This window comes from Balaenoptera physalus (assembly GCF_965194825.1).
Source record: "Balaenoptera physalus genome assembly, chromosome: 1".
NCBI classification, from domain to species: Eukaryota; Metazoa; Chordata; class Mammalia; order Artiodactyla; family Balaenopteridae; genus Balaenoptera; species Balaenoptera physalus.
The window spans coordinates 84,502,168-84,521,099 of record NC_138882.1 but is presented as its reverse complement, the minus strand read 5'-3'; the positions used below and the strand labels follow the sequence as shown (position 1 = coordinate 84,521,099).

Genomic DNA, 18,932 nt, shown 5'->3' with positions numbered 1-18,932 from the left:
TGAAGCTACCTGGCGTGCAGGACCACTGTGGCCCCTTCCCCTCCTTTCCTAGTGCCCTGTCTTTGGTCCCTGTTCCAGGCACACCTCCCTTACCCTGCCCGGCCCTCCTAGCCCTCCTATCCCCTTCTCTGTATGGGCTGCTGCCGCCTTAAGGAGGGACCTCAGTGGGGGAGGGTGTCTCATTCACCTGGAGCCATCACCCCAAGCTCAGACTCTGGCTCTTGTGACTTCCCTGCAGCCTGAGGAGTTCCAGCAGCAAGCTGGCCCAGCTGACTCTGGAGCAGATCCTAGAGCACTTGGACAACCTGCGTCTCAACCTGACCAACACCAAGCAGAACTGTATGCTTTCCTGCCCTCTCCGAGTGCATGGCACTGCCCTGGCTCACACCACCCGTGGATCCGAGTGGGGCAGCTCTCAGACACCTCACTGTTCCTCCTTCCCTGTTCTCCCTCTAGTTTTCAGCCAGACCCCCATTCTGCAGGCTCTGCAGCACGTCCAGGCGAGCTGTGACGAAGCACACAAGATGAAGTGAGGCTCCTTGCACTTTGGGCCTTGGGAAGTAGCGGGAGAAGGCCTGGGTGAGGGTGGCCTGCTGGGGACACAAACTTAGTGACCAGCAAGACCATGGAGTTGAGAACAAATGGAGACCCTGGCATGGGGGCAGAGAAAAGGGTGGGAGGATGGCCATGGGGCCAGGACCCCCACCCTCTGAGAGCCTGTTCTCTCCCTCAGGTTCAGCGATCTCTTCTCCCTGGCCGAGGAGTATGAGGACTCTTCCACCAAGCCACCCAAGAGCCGGCGAAAAGCAGCTTTGTGCAGCCCCCGAAGTCGAAAGAATGCCACACAGCCCCCCAATGCTGAGGAAGAGTCAGGCTCCAGCAGTGCCTCGGTGAGACCCCTGGCCATGCAAGCCATGCACAGGAGGAAAAGGAGAGTTGGGGTGCAGGTAGAGTTGGGGCCAGCAGCTGCCCAGGCTAGTGATTCCCTCCCCTCCATCTCTTCCAGGAGGAAGAAGACACAAAACCAAAGCCCACCAAGCGGAAACGGAAGGGGTCCTCTGCAGTGGGGTCTGACAGTGACTGAGGCCCTGTGTTCCCCATTCCACCCCCAGTTGGACTGCCCTCCCCTCCTTGGTGAATCAGAGGTTAATAGGGGCTGGGGAGATCGTAGGGGAAACACCCTGTCCCCATCCCAGAGCTCCCCCTGGGAGAAGGACGAGCTGCCTCCTTCAGCGCAGCCTGAGAAGCTGCCGTGCAGCCCCCAGTCCCTCCTCCCTCCTCTCTGGGGCCTCCAGCTGCATCACACTGCTGCTCCCACTGATACTGGGGTTCCCACTGAAACCAGAGGCTGTACAAAACCTGGACTGTGGTGGAAGTCTTCAGCCTCCTGCCCCCTCCCCCAGCTTCCCCCAAAACTATTTCAGTAGAGAAGAGAAATGGCAGAGGGGCAGCTGGCCAGAGAGGCTAGGATGAGAGTGAAAACTGTGTGGGTGCCCCTTCCAACTTCCCCCTTCAGGTCTTGATTTGCTCTGAACAGGCATTTTATAGTTGCCCTCCATACACTAGTATGAAGTGGGCATTTAATCTGTGACATGGTCAAGTCGCCTTTTCCTCTCCACGGGCCAGATGCCACAAGTGTTCAGGAAGGAACCTGAGAGGGAGGCCACAGCCCCACCTGGAGGCTTGTGCTGGCCTGAAGCTGGCGCCTCAAGTCGGGCCAGAGTCCAGGGAGTCCCAGAGACATGTTCCACAGAACTGTCAAATGGTCACATTTCCTTGATTCTGTCTGTCTTTTCTTTCTTTTTTTTTTTTTTTGGCAGAGATAATCGCATTTTAAAAGTTGTTTTTAAATGACAATAAAACAAGCCAGAACCTCTTTTGTGCCGGAGTTGCTGCCCCCACTTACCCTGTGCACGTACAGGTGGTCTTGATTTAATGGGCACCCCCCCCCCCTTTACAGCTTCCCCTTCTCTCTTCCTGCCCACCCCCTTCTTTGTCTGGAGCAGAAGGCTTGGCTTTACCCCCCCCCCCATCCTTCTTGCTGCTACGCCCCCATCCTTGCTGATACTGGCTGTGCAGGCCAGGCACTGACCTGTCCAGGCAGGAATTGATGCTGGCACCACCTCCCAAAAGGCTGTTTGTCTTTACCCATCTCTCAAGAAACCAGAGGCTTCCAAAAGCTGGTATTTGTCATACTCTGGTGCTTACCAACTACTGGAGGACTAAATGCTTGGGGGTGAGGGAGAGAGTTCAGATACCTGGGAAAAAGAACTCTCTTCCACAGTCTGGCCACTTGCCCATCCATGTGTACCAGCAGAAAAGAGCTCCTTGGCTATGCTTTTGTTCCCCTGCTGTCCTGGGAGGTTGTGAGGGGCAGGCTGAGGAGAGAGGAGTGAAATTTGGCCGACTGCAGACAGCTCCTTCTGTTCAGCCTGCAAATTTGTCTTTTACAGAATCCAGATCCTCCCTTCCCTCAAAGCTGCTACTTCGTCCTTTAAACTGCCGAAGGCCTCCTTTTTTCCTTCCTCGCTCGTTCCCCAGTTTTCTCTGCCCCAATTAAAACTAGGATGGAAAGCATTAGCTGGCTGGCCCCGGTTATTGTACCTTTGCCCAAAGGGAGGGGCTTCCGCCGTGGCCCCTCCAGAAATCTGGCTGTCTGGGCCTCCACCTTTCCCCTACTTCACTCTCGGCTCCCACCCCTCTGGGGTTGCTGCTGCTGCTGGCGGCTGGAGGGAGGGCATGGCTCCGGCTTTCGTGCCGGGACGTGCAGCACCATGTGGGCAAGGGGCCGAGTTCTTCAGTCTCTTTTGGGAGAGCAGTGCCACCCTCCTGTCACGGGTGAAAATGGGAAGAAAGGGAAAGATGGACTTGGATCCTAGTGCCCTGGCTCTCTGGCCGGGGGTCCAAAGTCCAGACAGATGTCTAGACCTCCCTTGAGGAGAAAACCTAAAACGGACCCGATCCTGGGACTGAGGGAAGGCGTGAGCACCGCCCAGGACCTGGTAGGGTGCGGGCTGCGAGTCGTTCGGGAGGGAGCGCGCCTAGGGCGGAGCGTAGCTGTGGGGAGGGCCGGGCGTGCGGGGCCGCCCCCACTAGCACTCCTCCCGGGCCTCTGCTCTCCGCCCGTGGGGAGGCGGTGGCGGGGGGTGGGGTGGGGTGGGGTGGGGGGCTGGGTGGGAAGAGGCGTGTGCCAGCGCGCGCGCTCCCGGGAAGGAGAGGTCTAAGCACTAGAACCAGCGGTCCCAGGTTTTCAAAAGGGAGTATCTGGGCAGTCTGCGAGCGGCTGGGCCCAGACGGTGCCGAGTCGAGGAAGCGGGCACGATGGCCGCCCTCCTGCTGCTACCCCTGCTGCTACTGCCGCTGCTGCTGCTGAAGCTGCGCCTATGGCCGCAGTTGCGCTGGCTCGCGGCAGACTTGGCCTTCACGGTGCGCGCCCTACGCTGCAAACGGGCCCTTCGAGCGCGCGCCCTGGCCGCGGCTGCCGCCGACCCGGAAGGTCCCGAGGGGGGCTGCAGCCTGGCCTGGCGCCTGGCGCAGATGGCCCGGCAGCGCCCCGCGCACACCTTTCTCATTCACGGCGCGCAGCGCTTTAGCTATGCGGAGGCCGAGCGCCAGAGCAACCGGGCTGCGCGCGCCTTTTTGCGCGCGCGAGGCTGGGACGGGGGACCCGGCGGCGGCGACAGCGGCGCGGGGGCCGCCGGGGAAGGCGAGCGGGCGGTGCACGGCGTACGAGACGCGGCGGCCGGAAGCGGAGCGGCGCGGCCCGTGCGGGAAGGGGATGGCGCGACCCCTCTGGCACCTGGGGCCACCGTGGCGCTGTTGCTCCCCGCCTGCCCAGAGTTCCTGTGGCTCTGGTTCGGGCTGGCCAAGGCCGGCCTGCGTGTGGCCTTTGTGCCCACCGCTCTGCGCCGGGGTCCCCTACTGCACTGTCTCCGCAGCTGCGGCGCCCGCGCGCTCGTGCTGGCGCCAGGTAAGGCTGGAGCGCTCGACCGACGGGGGCGGGGCCAGCCACAGAAAGGGGCGTGTCGGAGGGGCGCAAAGAAGGAGTGGGCTGGGAAGGAGGCCGCACTGTCTCCCTGGGGTTCGGAAAGGGTGAGGAGCCGAGTCTCTGGGTTCGCGAAGGGATAAAGCTGGGTCTCTGGTTTCCCAAGGATTTCCAAAGACTTGGGCTCCAGGTCCCAGACCCATGATGGCACGTCCGTACCGTACTCTTCAGCCTCACTCGGGAGCTCTGCGAGGTGGGGGTGGGGGAACAAATGGGGTAAAGTGTGGGGAAGGCTTCTGGTAGCGGTAGAGCGGTGGAGCTATGCTTTCCCGCCCCATCCAGAGTTCCTGGAGTCCCTGGAGCCTGACCTGCCGGCCCTGAGAGCCATGGGGCTCCACCTGTGGGCTGCGGGCTCTGAAACCCATCCTGCTGGAATCACCGATTTTCTGGCTGAGGCCTCGGCTGAAGCGGATGGGCCAGTGCCCGGGTACCTGTCTGCCCCCCAGAACATAATGGACACGTGCCTGTATATCTTCACCTCTGGCACCACAGGTGAGGGCTGGACACGATATTTACCTCCCAGAAACTAAGGACAAGGAAGGCAGGGGCCTGGGAACAGGAACTGTGACCTCCTCAGCTCGTAGGCCACTCCTCCAAAGCCCCCAGAGAGGAGGCTGATCCCAGCGGCCATATTTCCTGTCTCGCCAACCCTCCCACCCCTCTTCATTGTCCACCTCCCTGAACTTACCACATTTCTAGGACGGCCTGGCCTGCCTTCTTCTTAGTTTCAGCCTTGCCTCTGCCGCTTTCTATGGGAAACCCAACAGGGGCAAAGGGGGAGACAAGGCTTGGAGCTCAGACCTTTCCCCTGATCTCCCCCTCCCCCATCCCCCAGGCCTCCCCAAGGCTGCTCGGATCAGTCATCTGAAGGTCCTGCAATGCCAAGGATTCTACCAGCTGTGTGGCGCCCACCAGGAGGATGTGATCTACCTCGCCCTCCCACTCTACCACATGTCTGGCTCCCTGTTGGGCATCGTGGGATGCTTGGGCATTGGTCAGTCTCCCCCACCCCAACCCCCCATTCAGCCCTCTGGCAAATGTTTATGCCAGCAAACATTTATTAAGTACCTACTGTGGTGTGCTCACCTGGGGATGCTTCCTGAGTCCTTCAGGGTAGAGAATCCAGAGGAAGGAGGCAGGGCCTCCTCTCCAGGAACTCCTGGTTCAAGGGAGAAGCGTCACCTGCACAGACCTACAGGCTGAGCAACTAGGGCGGCCATGCAGTTCACAGAACTCCGGGCGCCAGGGGAGGGGAGGGCCGTGAGTGTCAGCCCAGGAAGAGGCAAATGCAGAAGAGGGTTGGGACTTGGGGGCAGGGTTCGGACGATGGACTGCTTGGGGATGGGAAGTAGGGAGAGAGCATTTACCTCTCCAAATCACAGGTGGGAAATTATGGGGGCCAACTTGGCCTTTGGAAAGTGTGACTGTCACAGCCAGGCCTTTCCGGGGAACTACAGTACAGTGAAGGCTGATGCCTGAGAAGGAGGGGGTCACGACTCCTCACCCCCCACCCCCCAGCTCTTAACCTCACCTCCTTCCTTCCTCCTCGCCCTCTCCGATTCTGGCAGGGGCCACAGTGGTGCTGAAGTCCAAGTTCTCAGCTGGTCAGTTCTGGGAGGACTGCCAGCAGCACGGGGTGACTGTGTTCCAGTACATCGGGGAATTATGCCGATACCTCGTCAACCAGCCCCCGGTGCGTGGGCACAGATCCTGGGCAGAGCCACGAAGGCAGGGAGATGGGCAGTTGGCAGGGGACACTGAAACGGTTGTCTGGGAGTTGGAGGGAGAGGAAGCAAGAAGAAAATGGAAGGGGAGGGTAAGGAGCCTGGGCTGGTAGGATTCTGGTGCTTAGGGCACCTCAAGGAGGTCACAGTGGAAGTGGTGCAAGGAGAGAGGGAAACAGGGCTGCACCTGGGGGAGCTGGCATCTTGGTGTTGAAGCCCCTGCCCCTCTCCCCACTTGTCTCAGAACAAGGCAGAGCATGGACATAAGGTCCGGCTGGTGGTGGGCAGCGGGCTGCGGCCAGACACCTGGGAGCGCTTTGTGCGGCGCTTCGGGCCCCTGCAGGTGCTGGAGACATATGGACTGACAGAGGGCAACGTGGCCACTTTTAACTACACAGGACAGCGGGGTGCTGTGGGGCGCGCCTCCTGGCTTTACAAGGTGAGTTACAGGAGGAAACTGGAGAAACTGTGGAACGTCGGGGGGCTGCTGGGGAGGGGGCTCGTGCAACTGAAATGACCCAGTGCCTGGGTCTCCCTTCCCCCAGCATGTCTTCCCCTTCTCTTTGATTCGCTATGATGTCACCACAGGGGAGCCGATTCGGAACACCCAGGGGCTCTGTGTGGCCACATCTCCAGGTTTGTGTCCAGGCGGGGTGGGTAGGGGTGGTGGAGCTGGCTGGCAGAGGATTGGACTTGGAGAGTGTGGTGGGCGGCGGCCCCCCCCTGACCCCAGTGACTCTACCAGGTGAGCCAGGGTTGCTGGTGGCCCCCGTGAACCAGCAGTCACCATTCCTGGGCTATGCTGGGGGGCCAGAGCTGGCCCGGGGAAAGCTGCTGAAGGATGTCTTCCAGCCTGGGGATGTTTTCTTCAACACTGGGGACCTGTTGGTTTGCGATGACCAAGGCTTTCTTCGCTTCCACGATCGTACTGGAGACACCTTCAGGTATCTGCCCCTAACTTTCTGATTTCTCTCCTGGGCATCCCATCTCTGTGACCCAAACCCTCTAAACCTCCACTCCCCAATCTGCCCCAACCCAGCTTCTCACCTAACCTCTCATCTCCAACCTCCTAAACACATCTTCCCCAAGACCTTCTGGCACCTCGCTCTCATCCCTGACCTCTTTCTCTCCCCACCAAGCTCATTAGGCCCTGACCCCTGACTCCCAGTTTCCAATTTCTGCTCTCTGGCAGGTGGAAGGGGGAGAATGTGGCCACGACCGAGGTGGCTGAGGCCTTGGAGGCCCTGGATTTTCTTCAGGAGGTGAACGTCTACGGAGTCACTGTGCCAGGTGCCCAGCCATGGGGCGGGGGGGACCCGGCCCACCACCCTGAAGTGGTATTACTTGGGCGCAGGGAGCATGAGGCCTCGTGGTGGTCAGCTACCACGGCTGACCCTGCCCCCCACACCTACCAGGGCACGAAGGCAGGGCTGGGATGGCAGCCCTGGTTCTGCGTCCCCCCCACTCTTTGGACCTTGTGCAGCTCTACGTCCATGTTTCTGAGAACTTGCCACCTTATGCCCGGCCTCGATTCCTAAGGCTTCAGGTAACCAGCCGCTCCTGCCCTGACCCTTTACCTCACCCCGTATATCTGCAGCAGTCAGTGGCTCCCAAACCCCACAAAGGGACCCCCACGTAATACACTCTGTGAAGAGAAAGAACAGTTCCTTCCCAGACACATGCTTTTCACCCCCTTCATCCTCCAGGCCTGGCCCCTTCTCTTGCATTTCACCCCCTCCCCTAAACCCTGACCTCATCCCCCTTTCCCCCAGACCTGCCCCTTAATGAAACTCAGGCGATTCCCCCGAGCCATTGGGGCAGAATACCCCTTCTTTCAGCCCCCTTTGACCCCTCCCCCTCCCCAGGAGTCACTGGCCACCACAGAGACCTTCAAGCAGCAGAAGGTTCGGATGGCAAAGGAGGGCTTTGACCCAAGCACGTTGTCCGACCCCCTCTACATTCTGGACCAGGCTGGGGGCGCCTACCTGCCGCTCACACCTGCCCGGTACAGTGCCCTCCTGGCCGGGGGCCTTCGCATCTGAGAGCCTCCACACCAGTGCGCCTGAGGGAGGGACTTTGTGGGGTGGGGTTATTGCAGGTGTATCAGCTGCTGTCAGGGATCTCTTCTATACCAGGTTTGTAATCTTTATTTTGTAATAAATGTGGCCAGAGCCCATTTGGCTCTGTCTTTCTCATCTACAATATTCGCTTCCCTGTCTGTCTGTGGAACTGCTTTTCCCACAGACATTTTCTCCTGCCCGGAGCCACAGGCGCTCCTGCCCTGACCACGTGGCCTGAGCTCAGTGTCTGGACCTCAGTGTTTTTCCTCTCAGGTGACCCCGTGTGATCCTTGTCCTTGGAAAACCCCTGATGACGGATGTCTGTCTGTGCTTGTGGATATCCTGTCCCAGTTTCACTCCCTGAGTGCAGGGCCCCCACTGCTCTCTCTGGGGAGCCAGAGGACCCAAGGGATTGGTTCAAATGGCCGAAGTGGACAGAGGCACAAATGCTACCCCTGTGGGCAGCCAAAACATCTCCACAAACTCACATGTGGTTGGGGCCTGGGGAAGGGTCTCAACTGGGCAAAACAGAGGTTTGATTTTGGGTTAAAGGAAACTCCCTCTCAGCCCCCCAACTCAAATGTTCCTGATGTTACCCACGCTTAGTCCTATATTCCCAGAAGTAGCAGCCCAGGGTGGGGCCCCTCAGGTTCTGGGGAGACTTTGACTGAGGCCCCTCTTGGAGCAGGGCTCAGAGTGCATGTATGCACGTGGTGGCAGAGGGATGGGGGAATCAAAAGGAAAAAGGCCTGTCCTTGGCCCCTAAATGAGGCGTCAAAAAAGTTAATCATCAGGGAGTTCCCTGGTGGTCTAGTGGTTAGGATTTGCGCTTTCACTGCTGTGGCCTGGGTTCAATCCCTGGTTGGGGAACTGAGATCCCGAAAGCTGCGTGGCCAAAAAGAAAAAGAAAAAAAATTTTTAAATAAATAAATAAAACTATGATTCAAGATAGGTAAAAAAAAAAAGTTAATCATCTAAAAGCTTTCAGTGCTGAAACTGCTGCTTGTCTTAGAACTAAAACCCCCTCCCCCTGTTTTAAGCTGTGGGTCCTGAAAAAATTCTACTATGTTCCCTTGGGTTATCTTTCCCCTTCCAACACCTCTCCCCAACCTGAGAAGTCTAGGGATGCACCCCATCACCAATTTTGGGTCCTTATGGCTAACCCTCCTGTTCCAAAACATACACCTTGTCCCACCCTCCACCAACAAATGCAGTTCAGAGTCACCAACAGACCAGAGGCACACACAATCCCTGTTTCATTTGGTTGAAATCTGTGCTGTAGAATATGGTAGCCGCCAGCTGCATGTGCCCAGTGAGCGCTTAAAATGTGGCTGGTCTGCAGCGAGATGTGCCGTGAGTGTGAAATGCACACCGGGTTTTAAAGACTTAGCACCAAAAATAAAATAAATTTCAGGGAATTCCCTGGCGGTCCAGTGGTTAGGACTCAGCACTTTCACTGCTGGGGCCCAGGTTCTCAATCCCTGGTTGGGGAACTAAGTTCCCGCAAGCCACTCAGCCCAAAAATAAAAGATAAAATAAAATAAAATATTTCATTAATAATTGTTTATATTGCTTACATGTTGAAATACTATTTTGGACGTATTGGGTTAAATAAAATATATTAAGATGAATATCACTTGTTTATTATTACTTTTGTAAATTTGGCTACTAGAAAATGTAGAATTACACATCAGCCACATTATATTTCTACTGAATAGCGCTGGCCTAAATCCTGTCCCCACGTCTCCCTCTGCAAACACACAAATACTGAGTGTAATATATCAGCTGTCCCTGTATGATACCTGCTTTTGTGCAGCTGCACTTTAGCAAGGACAGTGAGAGGAGGGGCTTCTGTTCCAATGGGCCGATCCAGGTGGCTGGGCCTGGCACGCTGCCCTCCAGACAGAGTCGCAGCTCTTTGAACCAGCTTTGTCACAGAGGCTATATAACTAGTGCTAGAAATTGACAGCTGCAAGAACACACAGTCTGGATCCAAAAGAATTAGGTTTTCTGTTTACCACAATTAAAAATAAAGTAAAATGCACTTTAAAAGAATTAAGTTTTCCTACCCCCCCCAAAAAAAAGTCCAGTGAAATAAAATAAAATGGAATTATGAGAAATTTGCCAAGATCAAATAGGCTGGTCCTCAGGTGGTGAGTTCCCTTTCTGATGAGTCTTGTCCCTGAGACGTTGGACGCTGGAGTGGGAGGGTGGTGGAATCAGAGAACTGTCTCACCCCATCCTCAGACCAAGGCAATGGTCTCGGCTTTGCGTCTGTGGATTCCCCGGGTTACTTAGGCCACGTGTCCTTGACAAATACCGGGAACCTGTAAAAGGGCACTGACGTAGGCAAACCACGCTGTCTTTTTTACAGCCGGTGGCTAAGAATGGTTTTTATATTTTTACATGGCTGAAGAAATCAAGACTATTTCATGACATGTATGGGATCCAGACTTCCGAGTCCATGAGTAGTTCTATTGGAACAGGCCACGGGCATTCCTTTATATACTGTCTATGGCTGCTTCTGTACTACAGAAACAGAGTTGAGTAGTTGTGACAGAGACCATATGGCCTGAAAAGCATAAAATATTTACCATGTGGCCCTTGACAGAAAGACTGCCCACCCCTGTTCTAGGGCCTCGTCCCTACCCCGCCGCTGGGCTGCAGTTTTCCCCGCGCGCAGGGACAGGGAGTGTCAGGAGGGGCCGCCCGGCGATGCTTGGTGACCGCTCCTTGTAGGGCTTGGCAGAAAGCTCCCAAGACTGGGCGCTGCCTGAACCGATTATGCGGGGAAAGACAGTAACGCGCCCCCACTCCTGCTCATTCCCGAGCGCCCACGCGCTGGCAGGCTCCAGGTGGCGGCTAAGCACACTCGCGGAAACCAAACCTGGACAGCAAGCAAGGATTGGCGCCGGCGGACTCGCCGCAGCCCACGTTCCCGCGCGAGAGGGAAGCGGGGCAGGCCGGGGAATGGGAGGAGTCATCCTGCATGGGCGGGGCGAGCCCCTCCGCGCCTTCCGACGCAGAAAGGCGCCTGCGCACTGCCGCCGCCCCGAGCTCCCGGTAAAATTAAGAAAAGAATGGAGGGGTAGGGTCAAGGTAACTAAAGTTCTCCTCTTTGGGCCTCTAGGGAACAAATGCGGAAACTTTTTTTTTTTTTAATTGAGCTATAATGCAAGTGCCATAAAATTCACCCTTTTAAAGAGTAAAGTTGTATTCATAGGTTTGTGCAACCATAGCCACTATCTAATTTAGAACATTTTCATCACCCTCAAAGAAATCCCTACCCATTAGCATTCCTCCGACACCCAGTTCCTGGCAACCACCAGTCTGCATTCTGTCTCTATGGATTTATCTATTCTGAACATTTCATATAAACGGAGTCATATATGTGACCTTTTGTGTACCTAGTGGCTTTCACTTAGCGTAATATTTTCGAGTAGGTTCATCCCCGTTGTGGCGTGTATCAGTACTTCTTTCCTTCTTATGGCCTAATAATATTCTCTTGAATGTATATACCACAATTTGTTTATCCATTCATCAGTTGATGAAATTTGGGCTGTTTCCACTTTTTGGCTATTTGAACAGTACTGCTATAAACATTTGTGTACAAGTCTTTGTGTGGACAAAGTATTTTCAATTCTTTTGTGTGTATACCTAGAAATGGAATTGCTGGGTCTTATAGAAACTCTGTGTTTGACTTTGAGAGGAACTACCAAACTATTTTCCACAGTGGCTGCACAATTTTACATTCCCACCAGCAATATATGAGGGTTCCAATTTTTCTACATTTTTAAAAAAAATATTTATTTACTTATTTATTTTGGCTGTGCCGGGTCTCAGTTGCGGCATGCAGACTCTCAGTTGCGGCATGCATGTGGGATCCAGTTCCCCGACCAGGGATGGAACCCGGGCCCCCTGCATTGGGAGCGTGGAGTCCCACTCACTGGACCACCAGGGAAGTCCCTCTACATCTTCACTAACACTTTTTATTGTCTTTTGACTGTAGCAGTCACGGTGGGTGTGATATGGTATCTTATTGTGGTTTTGATTTGCATTTCCCTGACGACTAATAATGTTGAACATCTTTTCATGTGCTTATTGGCCATTTGAATATTTTCTTTGGAGAAATGTCTTTCCAAATTATTTCTTTGTTTTTTAATTGTGTTATTTGCCTTTTTACCGTTGAGTTGTGAGAGGGTTTTGTTTTGTTTTTGTTTTTGTTTTGTTTTTTTAATATACTGGACTCAAATTCCCTATCTGATATATGGTTTGCAAATATTTTCTCTCATTCTGTGGTTTGTTTTTTTGCTTCCTTGATGGTGTCCTTTGAAACACAAAGATTTTAAATTTTGATGAAGTACAGTTTGTCTATTTTTTATACAGGGAGAATATTGCAAGAGTTAGTTTTTCCCTAAGGGCAAAAAAAGATGCAAAGATATGTTACATTTCATTTGGTAGTGTACATGTTAGTAGAATTGGTGTTATTTGAAACTATGGCATATTGTATAATAATAAACGTTAGGAGTCACTGTTTCCAGAGAAAGAGAAAAGAAGATATAAGTATAAAATAAAATAAGTGAAGTAAAAATCTTATAATGTCACTGAAAAAACCTAGAAGCAACGGACAGTTTGACAACAGTGAGATCTCCCAGCATCCAGGTCCTTGGAGGAAAGGTTGGTTCCAGGTCGGCAGGAAATACTCAGGATGAGCACTGGGGCATCTTGTGCTGGAAAGCAAAGATATCAAGAAATGGGGTAACAGCAAAAGGACACCCAGCTCCCATTGCCTAAGATAGGGCAATCTGAACTGTCAAAAAGATTAATGAAGGCCCTTGAAACATTGAACATACAAAATGTAGCCATTCAGAGTGATACTAAAAGGGGCTAGGAGAATAAAGGGCTAGAGGGGGAGAGAAACACGTTGGGTAGAGCACCAACTCCTTACTCTGAATACTGGCAAAGGAAAGAACTAAGCATTTGTCCCTCCTTTCCTGCATGAATTGTACTTCAGGGTTACCAAATTGTCCTAGTTGTTGAGGGAAAGTTCTTTACAAAAGAACTCCAGTTAATGAGTGAGAAAGGAATTATAGAACTGGAAAATTACCATTTTGCAACCCCTAATGAAATTGAGGCAGGAAATTATCATCAATGAATAAAACTATCAGATGAAAGGCTGATGGGGAATTTTACGAGGGAGCGATCAGGATGTCACCACCTGAAGCCACCACTCAATCTTTTTTTTTTTTTTAAAGTTTAAATTTTTTGGTTTTTTTTTTCATTTTTATTTATTTATTTATTTATTATTTTTGGCTGTGTTGGGTCTTCGTTTCTGTGCGAGGGCTTTCTCCAGCTGCGGCAAGTGGGGGCCACTCTTCATCGCGGTGCGCGGGCCCCTCACCATCGCGGCCTCTCTTGTTGCGGAGCACAGGCTCCAGACGCGCAGGCTCAGTAATTGTGGCTCACGGGCCCAGTTGCTCCGCGGCATGTGGGATCTTCCCAGACCAGGGCTCGAACCCGTGTCCCCTGCATTAGCAGGCAGATTCTCAACCACTGCGCCACCAGGGAAGCCCACACTCAATCTTATTTATTTATTTATTCATTCATTCATTCTTGTCTGCGTTGGGTCTTCGCTGCTGCGTGTGGGCTCTCTCCAGTTGCGGCGAGCGGGGGGCCACTCCTCGTTGCAGTGCACGTGCTTCTCATCGCGGTGGCTTCTCTCATTGCAGAGCATGGGCTCCAGGCACGTGGGATTCAGTAGTTGTGGCTCGCAGGCTCTAGAGCACAAGCTCAGTAGTTGTGGCGCACAGGCTTAGTTGCTCCGCGGCATGTGGGATCTTCCCGGACCAGGGCTCAAACCTGTGTTCCCTGTACTGGCAGGCAGATTCCCAACCACTGCGCCACCAGGGAAGTCCCACCACCACTCAATCTTAGAATCACTAAAAGTGGAACCACGAGGCATTGCTTGCCTCCCGAAGAGATGCAGTATGCAGCACACAGCACCGCCTATAAGGTCTTCTTTCTTAAAAGTGGAGCCTGAAGCTAACCAAGCCTCTAGGGCCAACATCCATTTACAGAGGAACATATATAATAACACCAAAGGAATCAAACAGATTCAGAATACAGGTACTTCTACTGGAAATTTTAAATAGTCTCTTCAACAACTCAATGATATATGAGAGAGGCGGAGTGGGGGCAGGGCTTGCCTCAATTAGATCCTTAAGACATAACCAAATGTAGCGTAGTGTATAGACCTTGTTCCGACTGAAAAAAAAAAAAAAAGAGTAAAAAGACATTTTTGAAACAATTGGGGAAATTTTATTATGGACTAGTTATTAGGTGATATTAAGAAATTATTGTTACTATAGTAGGGAAGAAACTGTATTCTATTACAAGTTAACCACTAAAGGGATGTTGCCTATAAGCTTAGATTATACATAATGGCCCATCTCTGGGAACCCTGCCTTCCAGGAAAAGAGAATTAAGCTAAAATACCTTTGATTAGCTCACAGAAAACATCCTGACCAGGCCCACCTGGGAATGGCTTCAGGAAGAGAGAAATTAACATCCTGGAACCAGGACATTACTCCCTCCCCTATTAGTATAAAAGAATCCTGAATTCTAATTCAGGGAAGGTGGTTCTTTGGGAAGTTAACCCGCCATCTTCTCGGTCTGCCGGCTTTCTGAATAAAGTCGCTGTTACTTGTCCCAGCAACACATCTCTCAATTGATTGGCCTGTCATTCGGCAAGCAGTATGAGCTTGGACTTGGTAAAAAATTTTGGTGAAACCATCTAGGACCCTTGCTGCTAGTGGCCAGCCAACCCAGTTGGGGAATTTTCGGGTAAGGCCCTAGCAGCTACCAGGACCACTTGTCCTGAGGATCTTCCCCACAAAGTTCCCCAAAATGGCACTGGCTGCCCCAGCACTTGGCAGTTGGAGCAAAGAATCAACATCTGGGAGACGACGGGCTCAATACAGTAGGGTAAGTCGCTCGCTCTGGTGTGCAGCTGGAACTTGATTACCTCTGTTTGGGGCTTTTTTTCTCTGGAATAAGCCAGTTTGTTTTGTATTCGAGTGGCGTACCCTGTTAGAGGAAATAATTGCTGGGTTTTTTTACCCAATTTGGAACCGGTTCGTTTGTTAATCTGGATGCTAGCACATGTGTGCGCCATTTGGTTTTTTTTGTTTTTTGGTTTTTGGCTGCATTGGGTCTTCGTTGCTGAGCACAGGCTTTCTCTAGTTGTGGCGCACGGGCTTAGTTGCTCCGTGGCATGTGGGATCTTCCTGGAACAGGGCTTGAACCCGTGTCCCCTGCACTGGCAGGCGGATTCTTAACAACTGCGCCACCGCGGAAGTCCTGCCACTTGGGTTCTGTTTGTCTTGTATTTCTGTCTTTAAAAATTGGGGAATGTTTCAACTATCTGTAAAGAAAGTCCTCTGGGGCGCATTTTGGATAAGTGACCTTATGACAGCTGTGAAGCCATGACTGAGAGGAAGATGATATTTTATTGCAACAATGTAGCCATAGTACCTGTTAGCATCTCCACAAGGGGTTTAGGCAGGTTTACCTTGGGACCCTGTGCACCATGTACTGTCACCTTTGCTGTGTTAATTACGTTGTTTGTGGTCTCCTGTGTTGTTGGTCTGGATCCAACAGCTCTCCGAGGCGTCACATTACATGGGGGTTGAGTTGATGGTTCTTGTGATATGTAAAACCCCAAGACCAAACTTGAGGGTTTATTTAGGGTTTTCTGTTCTTTGGGGTTTTCATTTCATTTTGTTTTGGTACCATTTCTCCACTTACAGACTGATGTCAGTGGAGGAAAGGACATTCCCAGGGAGAAGAGAAAGGTTCCACTTGGTTTCTAAAATCACCAAAAGCCCCACCCCAGAACCCAGTGCGGCTGGTGGATGCCAAGGCAAAAGGTATCCTTCTAATGGTTAGAGATGATCGATTGCTATTTATGGTTTTACGGTGGTCTTTGAATGGCTCTATACCTATTCTGTGAAGAAGTGGGGAAGAATAATGAAATCTTCTTTGTGCAAGCATTTGTGCTGTTACATCAGGGTGAGAAAAAGTCAGACAGTTGTCACTTTATGGTAAAAAAAACCCAAGGGAAAATCTGTCATACAGGAAGAAAAGAAAGGGAATGAGGGTGAGGGTATGTTGCTCCAATCTCTGGCCAAGCTGGCTGTCCCAGTGGCTCCAGCTGTTATGCCAATATGTCCACCCCTTCCACCGCCTCCCATTCCTATCCAGACCCAATTCCCAACACTGGGGCTCAGGAAGCGGTCAGACTGTCTCCCCCTCCTTACAGGGTTCAATTAGAAAATCCTGTGTTTAGTTCCTGGGGCACAGGGACCTGGTTTGGTATCACCATCTAAGACCCGACCAGGCACCCAATTTGGGCCAAGAGCCACTCCCAGGGCTTCCCTGGTGGCGCAGTGGTTGAGAATCTGCCTGCCAATGCAGCGGACACGGGTTCGAGCCCTGGTCCGGGAAGATTCCACTGCCGCGAAGCAACTAGGCCCGTGAGCCACAATTACTGAGCCTGCGCGTCTGGAGCCTGTGCTCCGCAACAAGACAGGCGGCGATAATGAGAGGCCCGTGCACCGCGATGAAGAGTGGCCCCCACTTGCCACAACTAGAGAAAGCCCTCGCACAGAAACGAAGACCCAACACAGCCAAAAATAAATAAATAAATAAAAATGCGTTTGAACTTAAAAAAAAAAAAAAAAAGAGCCACTCCCAGAGCAGGACAATTTCCCTTACGCAGTTATTTAGGGGATCTAAATGCAAATGGCCAGCTGGCTATGTTTCTATGGGCTTTCTCCACCTCAGACTCGTCTAATTGGTGACCCTTCTTATAGGGAGGATCCTCTAGATGAAAGGAGAATGGTCACTGGTATGGCCAGGTAAGAAGCGTACCAGCTCCACCTAACAGACCCAAATGGTACACCTGAAGCCCGCTCGGCAGTACCCACAGCTGAACCAAATTGGGACCCCAATCAGGGAGGAATGCCGTTATTAGAGCACTACCATAAATGCGTCTTGGCAGGACTTTGAAAGGGGAACCAAAGCAAATGAGTTTGAACAAAATTCAAGAAATTCAGCAAGAAACAAATGAATAGTTACCAGCTCTACAGACGTTACACTGTTGCAGATCCTGAGGCCCCTGAAAATACTAGAATGGTAATTTTATCCCTTTGTGGGCAAAGCACCTCAGATATCAGGAGAAAGTTGCAAAAATTAGGTGGTGCATTTTTTTTTTTTCTATTTTTTGGCCGTGTGGCCATGTGGGATCTTAGTTCCCTGCCCGGGGATCAAACCCATGCCCCCTGCAGTGGAAGCGCAGTGTCTTAACCACTAGACCGCCAGGGAAGTCCCTAGATGGGTTCATTCCCAGTGTACCTTCTCAGTTGGTAGCATCAACAGGGAACAATGACAGAAGAAAGAAGATGCAAAATGTAACACCACTTTCCTGACAGCAGCATTGGATTCCTGGAAGGCGAGTAACCCAAAGAGAGGTGAGCCACCACTGGGGAAGGAACAATATGCTCACTGTAAGGAGGAAGGACATTGGAAAAAAGATTGCCCTAGGCTAAAACATAAGAAAAACAGTAAAAAAAACTGGAGCCTCTCATATTGTTAGGGAACCATTGACCAAAGCTGCCTGCCTTGGTCAGGCACGATGTATGATAACAACTTGTCTTACAACAGGAGGTTCCGATAAGGAATATGGTGCTGCCCCCAAAAACTAACTGGGAGAATTCGGTAGGGGCCAAAAGTAGGGAAGAGATGCCAGTCCATAATATTGTCCTACCAACGTCCCAGGATCCTTCTCGCTGGAATCCATCTTGGCTGAGAGATGCGTGCCACACGAGGAAGGACCCTGAGTCAGGCCAAATATGGGCCAAGCAAGATGAATGGCCAGAGACAACCTGGAGACTAACCCCATCACCATAACACCCGAGACTGCGAGCCACGTGGCAGAGCAGCCCTCCTGGGTTCCCTTCCCCTGCTCCTCTCCGCCCCAGCGCCCCTTCCCAATAAAGTCTCTTGCTTTGTCAGCACGTGTGTCTCCTCGGACAATTCATCTCTGAGCATTAGACAAGCACCCACTCTCAGACCGTGGAAGGGGGTCCCCCTTCCTGCAACAATAAGGTGGAAAGAGAGGAACACCCTGATTTAATGAAGTGGCCCAGGGGCTCCCTTGGACTTGAGGCACTATTGGACTTGAGGCACCCAATTCCAGTTTCACCACAGGAGCCCCAGGTAAAATTGACAGTGGGGAATGAGCTGATTGACTTTCTGATAAATACAGGTACAGCATACTCTGTGGTGAGTGCCAAAGCGGCACAGAAAACCTCTCAATCCATCCCAGTCACTGGAGTCTCCTGAGAAGTACAAAATCGTTCGTTCTTACAACCTCCAGAAGGCCAACGAGGGGACCTCACCTTGATGTCCCTCACCATGTAAAAGGCAACTGGTTAGCTGGCCAAGCTGCAAAGAAGGCAGCAAAGGAAGGTGGTTATCGAGCCATGATAGGATCACTTCTCCCACAGATTGACTTGTCATAATACCAGCTGGTGTATTCAGAAAAGGACAAAGAGAAGACCAAAGAGTAGGGTTTCATTCTGATCACACCTCGCCTGGCTGGAAATGTAGCGCACAAGGAACTGTTTTGATCCCTCGGGCACTCTTGGACACTGTGATGCAGCACGTTCCTAATGGTACCCATTATGGGAGAGACGCCACCTTACAGTGGAGTCAAAACTATGCAATGGGGCCTAACCTACAAAAGACCATTCAGCGAGTCACTCAGAATTGCATGATTCGTGCTAAAAATAACCCAAAGACTGCTGTTAGACCTCCCCAGACAGGGACCCAACGCAGAGAAACCTGCCCCACCAAGGACTGGCCAATAGACTTGCCTGCTTTGAGCTGCAGAAAACTTCAGATACCTGCTAGTGTTTAGACCCTGTCTCAGGATGGGTGGAAGCATATCCCATCTGGACAAAAAAAAAAAAAAAAAAAAAAAGCTTCCAAAGTGGTTAAAGCTCTCCTTAAGGAAATTATCTCCTGATTTGGATTAAATCA

At 52.1% G+C, this 18,932-nt stretch overlaps 2 protein-coding genes across 3 annotated transcripts in view; both read left to right on the top strand.

The window, feature by feature from the left end:
- The window catches only part of INTS3 (integrator complex subunit 3), a 38,010-nt gene extending 36,134 nt beyond the window's left edge, over positions 1-1,876 (top strand). The window contains exons 27-30 of the mRNA XM_082435550.1: positions 239-339; positions 457-529; positions 734-890; positions 1,007-1,876. Coding sequence (XP_082291676.1) covers positions 239-339; positions 457-529; positions 734-890; positions 1,007-1,084 — 409 coding nt within the window. The 3' untranslated portion in view covers positions 1,085-1,876. The remainder of the gene's footprint in view (positions 1-238; positions 340-456; positions 530-733; positions 891-1,006) is intronic.
- A 1,287-nt stretch (positions 1,877-3,163) lies between these two features.
- Positions 3,164-7,971, top strand: SLC27A3 (solute carrier family 27 member 3). 2 transcript variants are annotated; one of them, XM_082435730.1, is made up of 10 exons: positions 3,164-3,970; positions 4,328-4,537; positions 4,881-5,039; positions 5,614-5,738; positions 6,014-6,208; positions 6,315-6,405; positions 6,515-6,713; positions 6,962-7,059; positions 7,253-7,315; positions 7,635-7,773. In XM_082435730.1, the coding sequence occupies exons 1-9, from the start codon at positions 3,322-3,324 to the stop codon at positions 7,270-7,272; spliced, it is 1,746 nt and encodes a 581-aa protein (XP_082291856.1). In that variant the 5' UTR covers positions 3,164-3,321; the 3' UTR covers positions 7,273-7,315; positions 7,635-7,773. The 2 variants fall into 2 exon arrangements, with proteins under 2 accessions (XP_082291856.1, XP_082291855.1); XM_082435729.1 differs by having other exon boundaries at positions 3,166-3,970; positions 7,185-7,315; positions 7,635-7,971.
- Positions 7,972-18,932: the final 10,961 nt, after the last annotated feature.